Genomic DNA, 8404 nt, shown 5'->3' with positions numbered 1-8404 from the left:
CTACTCTCCAATGTTTAGATGCAGCAGCTCTCTGAACTCCACCCTCCTAGTCTCGGTATGCAGCGTCCTCTTCTTATTGGGCCAGTAGGTGACCCATATCCTCCCCTTGATCTCCCACTCCATGGTCTTGCCGGCGGCCGCCGTGCCCATCCTCCAGCACACGGCCTCCCCGTACTCGTCGCCGGCGAAGATCACTCCGCCGTTCCTCGTGAAGGGCCTGCTGGGACTGGTGTACCTGTTCCTGAACCACGACCTCGGCTGGAAGAGCTCCAGCTTTGGCGGCTCGCTGGAGAAGACCTCCCTGCCCCCGCCGCCGTCGCCGTGGAGGAACCAGCTGAGAGACGCCGTGTTGCCATGCACCGAGTGCTCGAACTTCCAGGGCTTCATGCTCCTCGTCACCGTCTCGTGTGCCGACAAGCTGATGCCGATCGACGCCGGCGCGGCGCCGAACGTCGTGTCGATGCCCTTGTCGGCGCCGACCTCCTGGACGGGATTGTCCGTCGACCTGCTCACGGTCAGCGAGAGGATGTCCGACTGCGCTAGGGGAGTCAGCTGCAGTGATATGCGCGACGGGAAGTGCTTCTCGTCAGAGCCGTACCCCTGCCTCGCCATGAGAGTCTCGGACACCAGCTGGATCACGTCACACCTGCAGAAGCCAGAAACAACAAGTGATCGATTAGTAAAACCATAACTGTTCTTGCTGGTCAATGCATTGTGGAATGAGTTGCATGGAATGGATCGGAGACCTGATGTTGTCGACGTTAACGGCGACATCTATCCAGTTCTCCTTGAAGGCGACTCTGTAAACGAACTGGATGACGCTCTCCAGCTGCTGGTAGTTGAGCGAGAAGAGCAGCCTCTCGTCTTTGGCCAGCTGCTGCTGTTGGTGGTGATGGGACGACGGGTGGTGCTCCATGGTCATGGCCACCACCGGGCAGTACAGCTGCACCTTCCACAGCCTGCTCGCCGACAGAGCGTAGGAGAAGACCGCGAAACGCGGCGGTGGCGCCGGCGCCGTGCCTGACCGGAGAGCCTCCATAACCCAGTTGGTGACGCCCAGGTTCACCGACCGCATCCATTGCTCCTCCAGGCTGGACCCCATGGCCAGCATCAGCTCCCTCGCCGCGTGACGCATCTCGTGGCCGTGCTGGGTCAGCCGCGCGGTGATGGTGCCGATGAACTCTCTGCGGAGCGTGGACGGAGCCTCGTACACGCAGACCAGGAATGCCAGCATCAGGACCGACAGGCTCAACATCCTGCCTGAATCTTCAGACATCTGCACATTTGGCAGCATCAAGATTGCCCTGCTGCTACAGTATGGCCCATACCTGAGCACCCCACATATGATCTCGACCAACAACTGGGTAGCGACGTCGTCTGTGGTATAATTTGCAGGTTTCGGCTTGGGGCTCCATAGTGAGACTTGATCATGATCATCACAGATGGAGAAACACAAACTGAACGAACGGGTTTCGGTTTCAGATTGCCTACTCATCACCACAAGGTTCAGAGATTGGTTTGTGGATGGTGAAGTGCATATCTGGAGAGAGTGGGATTCCTTTGCTCTCCATTGCTTGGGGAGGCTCCGGATCCACTGCCAAATGTCAGGAACCAAGCCAGAAGCCATGGTCTCTCTCTATGGATGGACTCCATGACCACCACCTCTGCCCAATAAATAAACAAATCAAGGCACCAGGTAAACTCTAAACGGCAAGTACTAGAAGAAAGTCAAAATTATTAGGAATCATCGATAAGGTAAGTTGAGAACAACTGGAACTCTAGTTTGCTATCATTGTAAAGGGCCCTTTCAGATGATGTGTAGATCCAGTAATGTCTATTTCAGCACATTGTTGAGTAGTGCAAGGGAGCGTTTTCTTGCTAACGCGGTGCCTATCCGAGATATCCCTGTATGCTCTGCTTTTTTGCTTTCAAGCACACGCCAAGCTTTGTTTCAGATTATATATCAAGGAAAATCAAACTAGTCTAGTCGAACGGAGAAGGGTGATCAATCAAGACAACAGGAAGAACGCCCAACTTCAGGAACTTGGAACTCGATCGCTATTGCTTAAGTCAGTAGGTATAGGGGTTAGCACATGGCATGATGTCAAATGTGCTAAGATGACTTTTGTCCATAAACCTTTTTGTAAGATAAAAAGGAAAAATATATTTAGTCCCTTCGCGCTTTCCAGTAGGTAAAGGGTAGTTTCAATGGTGGTACTTCTGTTTGTCACTGATGGACGGAATAAGAAGAGTTCGAAAAGAGAAATACCACGAAGAGCAAAAACAATCTTTGAATGTTTCCTAACCTGGCTTTCCCCCAATATATGGGGCATTACCTTGTTTTAATGAATTTTAGTCTTTTGAGGTTTCCCGAAAAGAAAAACAGTTTCCTAGTTTAAAAGCTTGGCAGGAATGGCTTTAACTTTCACATAGCATTTACAAGAACAACCTTTTCCAAAATATGACTAGTATTCTAAATAGAATTTTGTTTTCGTGGTGCGGTTAGGTACAACGAGGTACCATTCTTTGTACCTTTTCCATGTGAGAACAGAACCAGATCCTTCTCGTAAATTTTGTATCATCCAATTCCATATTCCTCATCCCTCCATTTCAGCTTTTTGTTGAGAATATGGATGGATGCTTCATGCCTCTTATATCATCAGACAGTAAGTACTTCCTGCATCACCAAACGTTTAGATAGCTCACCAACTGTTGAAATCATCACCTAAACAACTTTATTCTAGGAATCTCTCTATGCGGTAGATTGCCTTCACCAGTTGCTATCCACGAAAATATCATTACAAAAAAATATTTAAAAAGTTCGGATGCTAATTATAACTAATATCTATATACTGAAAAAGGATTATAGTCTAAAGAGCAGTTATACTCCATTGTAACTTGTAAGGTCTAGATTTGAATAGCACATGACCCAAGTAACATGTTATACATAGGCATTGCACCACAAGTACTGATATCTGATTGTATTATTTATTAAGATCATTTCATTTCATGCATGTGTTCAATCATAATGCAAGCACACAATCAAGATGAGGTGGTGCATGAACATAAACGGAATGTCTCATAGGTCAGGTCATCAGGAACAAAATACAGAAAATAGTAGATTTAATGGGCCAGAAATGCAGGCCAATTGAGGACTATATCACCAGCCAATTGAGGTCAACAACATATGAAAAAATTACATTGGAAAAGGGACAAATAGCTCAACAAGCTTTATGAACTTCAGATCTGCGATAGAATTAATTCTTGAAAGAAAATAGTTTGGGCGAAAATAGCCAACACAAACAAACAAACTGACTACTTTATCTGAAAAGAAGATCTGGCCAATATCTACAAGATCTGGATCCTCTTTGCTCACAAGGAAAATTACATTTGATTGGGCAATATACCTTCTTATCATACAACTGTCAAATTAAGAAACACATGCTGACAACAAGCAGATCAGAATCACAACCAACCCACGATGAACATAATGGACTGTACTATGCCTTCTATGAACATGAAAAATATTGAAATAGATCTGAAGTCATCATAAGATAAAGATACAAATAAACTACACCACTACCTAACAATCCAGACCAAGGCCACGAATAATCAGCTGGGAACATCAAAGCTATCTGATGTGATGCCTGCCGTCTCAGGATCCCAGATACTTCTGTCCAGCCATGTCTTTATAAAAAATCAACCCCTACTTTATACATTTTGGTAGTCGCCAATTAATCTGTCAGTGTGACGAGAGTAGTGAAGACTCCATAGCCAGCAAAACCCAGGCCAAAGATAAGGAAACTGTAGTCCAACACCCTTTGCCACAGGCTCATTGACGAGCCAACGATGTTGAGGTGGAACAAGGTAGGCAGCACAAAGGAGAGCAGAGCACACATTGTGCTCCCTACAAAGGAGACAAATGATCCGAATTCAGGTACGAAGGATGCCACCACAGCGAGGATGGTCACTGTGAAGATGCGGCTCGAGTGCAGGCCTAGCCATTCAGCACCAGGAACACTGTTGGAAAGCTTCTGGAAGCATCCACTTGATCTGAACCTATCCTCCACTATCTCGTGGATTGGGTGCATCATAACAGGGAATGTGAATGCTAGTGCAATGCATAGGCCAACCTGTCAAGGGATTTTCCGAACTGTTAGAATACAAAAATCACTATTCCAGCAAGTTAAGTTCCATGTGACGACAAATTATTCAAATTTGACAACATTAGAGATTCACACTTCTATCATACTGTTCAATTAAGGAACACTGGGGCTGTAATGTGAAAATGCAAAATATTTGAGTAGAAGCAATGGCATGCTTCAACAATAATCATGCAAATAGACTGTCAACATTGCACTAACCTTAACTGCGGCAGATGACCAACTATTTGGAAGATTAAGTGTTATGATGTCCATAGTAGCCTCACCATAGGCCAAATACCCACATATTCCAAAACATGAATACACAAATATGATGCCCACAACTGCTTGAGAAAGTACCCAACGAAACTTTCTCCGTTCCGCCATTGATGATTCTAGTGCCAATGTCATGCTGAATCCTTCAAAGCAGAAGACTGCAACCCCAAAAGCAAAAGGTATCGCCGTAACTCCATTAAAAGCACTTCTATTTGCAAATGGATGATCAATTAGTTGAAGATCTTTTCTGATAACCATTGCCATCGCTAGGACATTGCATACATCAGCAAATATACTGAATGGTGAAAGAGAAGACAGTGAACGGATGAAGGATAATGCAATTTGCACAGGCAGGAGGACGGCGAAGATGAAGCCAGCTGATGACATCGACTGGCTAAACATGGAATGGAGATTTTCGCCAATGAATACTAGGTAAGCTACAGATCCACCAGCTTGCGAAACAAGGATAAGAATCTCTGTCAAGCATCGGCCTACAGTCCCAAAGCACTTGTCACCCAAATCTCCATATGTATAGTGAACATCACATGGTTCCTCAGTTTCTTCCTTTTGCAATTTATCTCTACAGTCCACCTTCAGATAAGAAACCGATACCAAGTAAATTAGACAGCTGGAAAGTAGTTGTTATCAATGTGATCTTTCATGTGCAGAATTCGAACAAACTACCAGGCAGGGTACTAGCCAACAAATTCAACATGCTGAAGAAGCAACAAAAAAAAAAAAATCAAAAAGCTTGCCCATTCAACCTAACTACTATGTGTGGTAAAATTACCATGTTTACAGAAATAATACTACCAAGAATAGGCTAACACCATAAGATTGGCAATGTATAGTGATTCTGTTCTGATACCCTCCCGGGAATGGTTATGGTTTCATGATTTCTTTGGTTGTATTTCATTGTTTGGGAAGATCTTGACTTCATCCCTGAGTTACTGGAGATCCTTCATGGACCATAATTTTTTTCGGGGAAATTAAAAGGTACAGAAAGCCTCCTTATTTAACAGTTGGGGACAAGATATCCCCAGCTGTACCCATAAGCAAGACAAGAGTGCACAATATTATATCCCGAGTGACCAAATACTAACCCTGTCGACACCATAGCTTGTAGCCTCTGATTGTTCACAACAATATGCCAATACGGTAGGGAGTATTACGGATAGGATTAATGTTCCATCGAAATGTAAGCAGAAACGCCATTCAGCTTTTATCGACAGCACATCCGAATCTGCTCAAGCTGACTGGAGTGCACGATGTAGGCCGCCGTACCAAGTCCGAAAATTTGGACGGCATCTCCGTCAAACAGCTAAGTATAAACGATAAATAGCCATACAGAGCAGCGAGGAGAATGCGGCAGTGCTAATGTGGGTAAGGTAGTGTAGGGTACTGACGAGGAGGAGCATGCAGTAGAGCGTGGCGAAGCCGGCGGCGGCGACGCCGATGGATCCCGCGACCCAGCCGGCGGCGCGGAAGGCGTAGGGCAGGCCGAGCACCCCCGTGCCGACGATGGAGACGACGACGTTGCCCAGCGTCTGCGCCCACGTCGCTCCTCCCCTGGCTGCACCTCCACGCCCCTTGGAATCCTCCCGCGCCAGCAGCGGCGCTGCCTCGCCCTTGGCCGGCTCAGCCGCCATCACCGTCGCGGGAGCCGCCGTGGTGGTCAGGCCCGACTGGCAGTGGTAGCGGAGAGCTTGAGGATTGGGCTTTCTTGGAGTTGTGTTTGGCGCACGAGGGAGTTGCGAAGCCGCCGGGAAGCAGCCGTCGTGGCGCAGGGTGTTTCCTGGATCAGTCGGGGGATGGGTTGGTGTTGGTTCACGTGACACGTGAGATCTCCGGATCTATCTGTCCCCATAAAAAGATTCGTCCTAGTGATGCAAGTGATTTATCATTAGGGTATCATCTGTTCTCTTTAGTCTAAAAAAATTGAATTAACTATTATTCATGATATTAGCAAGTTAGTTTATTTTTTGAACCAAAGAGGGTAAAGGGTACCCTAATCACTTGCATCTATAATTCGTCCACCCGTTAATTTTTCGGGACTTCTAAATTTCTTTTCTTTTTTTATAAGCCTTGACTCCTGATAAAATGAGACCCACGTGTAAAATTATGTTGTACTGTTGAGTTCAAAAATATAATTGTATTAGTAGTGTCAAATATAGTGTTTGAATTTGTTCTCAAATGCAGAGAAGACTTGGAAACTGAACTGATGGCATTCGGTGGGTCTAGACTTGGCGTTCCAACATATAGTACTCTATCAATTATCATTGACACCGACTGTTCGCAGCTTGTGGCGGTGGTTAGAGAAGACTCCCAAGATCGTTCTCCTTATCTTCATTAGTTTTCGAGATTAAGAGATTAATAAATACTGGTAGAGTTTGTAAGTTTGTAAAAGTAGATCGTAGACAAGTTAGGGTTAGTCACGTGCTTGCCAACTTGGCAAGGGTGGAGCATCACTATTCGTTATCGTTCGGTTCTGGTCACAAAGTCTTTCTTCGGGAGCTTGAAAGGGAACGTCTTATAAGCCCTATTGCTCAATAAAGATCTGGTTTTGCCCGTAAAAAATGTGGTGTTTGTATTTTTTTATCAACTATGCAGTTAAGTTGATGTCTTTTCGAATAATAGAGAGATGTACGAGTGAACAAACACATAAAATGCATAAATTCAGGAGTAGAGGAATATACTTGTAGTTGCAGGTTTATGAAATCTAGCATAAACTGCTAAAAAAGCTTGAAAAAACATTATAGATGCTGAAAAGGCGAAAAGATAGGTTGCTTCTCGCTTGACTTGCTCTTACACTCCGCTCGTTCCGTCCATCTAGGACCCACCTGGTTTCTACATGTGGAACTTCTCCAAACCGAGATTCAACTAAGACTACTTATAATGGGAGTAACTTCACTAGTAACTAAGTGTCCAATTCACTAATTTGCTTATGTGGTAGTGAGTTAATAAGGAGAGAGGAGGATATAGTAACATAGCTAGTTACTTTAACATCACACTTCCTAAGATACGATAAGTCTACAAGCTAATTAATGAAGACATCTATGATACTACTTTAATGTTACTAACCACTATGAAAGTAGTAACATATAATAGTAACATGTGTATGTTACTACTTCATGTTACTTCCCACTATGACTAGTCTAAAGGAAAAAAAACTTCTCCTACGATGGACATGTGGAGTTTGGCTTTTACTCGCCAGTGAGTAAGATGGGGCGGTTGGAGTTACTCTATGGACGTGTTTGGTGAAGGTTCTACAACGTAACCCGTTAATGATGGTGATGCGGCCTAAGGCCACGTGGGTTGCCCAATCTCACGAATTGACCGAGGGAAAGGCGGGGGAGAGGAAGAACATGAAGAACACAGCGAAGAACACGATGAACACACGCGAACGCACACAACACAACCCGATACAATTCCGGTTTACTCCCAATAGCCCGAACCACTATCACGATAGAATCTCTCAAGGAGAGACACGGGGTAGAATCCCCGAGAGAAAGACCGATATACGATCTATGGAGTCACACGTGTGAGAGACCGCGGTAGAATCACAAGTGCGAAAGATAAACCATATAAGGAGTGCCTTGATACAACTCATAGATTTGTGTCTAAGAGAGGAGGGGGTTTCCCTAATCCCGGAGGGATGGTGGAGGCATAAGCCAAGTTCTCACTCAAGTTATGTCTTCCCTAATGAAGGGGGAGGTAGGAGCCTATATATAGGGAACCGCTAAGGAGGGGTAGTTTAGGCATACAAATAGCATAGAGGGAGGTTACATGGGCTAGGCCCAAGTGTTGGAAGTGCATGGGGAGGGCGGATTGTCCGGCCTTGATGGGGGTGGACAATCCGGCCCGGAGGTGATGCTTTATGCGACTTCTTCTTCTTGGCGACCTCGGACGCATCTTCTTCCTTCTTCTCTTCCATGCCTCCGTGACCTCGGCCTTGAGTGTGGTTCTTGATGTTGACGCGCATGATG

At 45.5% G+C, this 8404-nt stretch overlaps 2 protein-coding genes across 2 annotated transcripts; both read right to left on the bottom strand.

Moving 5' to 3' along the window:
- LOC124695885 lies at window positions 1-2813 on the bottom strand. Its single transcript, XM_047228690.1, has 3 exons — window positions 2533-2813; window positions 747-1664; window positions 1-646 (listed from the first exon to the last, which is right to left on the bottom strand). The coding sequence occupies exons 2-3, from the start codon at window positions 1625-1627 to the stop codon at window positions 1-3; spliced, it is 1527 nt and encodes a 508-aa protein (XP_047084646.1). The 5' UTR covers window positions 1628-1664; window positions 2533-2813.
- Window positions 2814-3349: 536 nt separating this feature from the next.
- On the bottom strand, window positions 3350-6067 carry LOC124694759 (amino acid transporter ANT1-like). Its single transcript, XM_047227709.1, has 3 exons — window positions 5825-6067; window positions 4365-5009; window positions 3350-4133 (listed from the first exon to the last, which is right to left on the bottom strand). The coding sequence occupies exons 1-3, from the start codon at window positions 6065-6067 to the stop codon at window positions 3735-3737; spliced, it is 1287 nt and encodes a 428-aa protein (XP_047083665.1). The 3' UTR covers window positions 3350-3734.
- Window positions 6068-8404: the final 2337 nt, after the last annotated feature.

Source organism: Lolium rigidum, chromosome 3 (assembly GCF_022539505.1).
Source record: "Lolium rigidum isolate FL_2022 chromosome 3, APGP_CSIRO_Lrig_0.1, whole genome shotgun sequence".
NCBI classification, from domain to species: Eukaryota; Viridiplantae; Streptophyta; class Magnoliopsida; order Poales; family Poaceae; genus Lolium; species Lolium rigidum.
The sequence above is the reverse complement of the archived record's forward strand: the minus strand, read 5'-3'. Positions and strand labels throughout refer to the sequence as shown.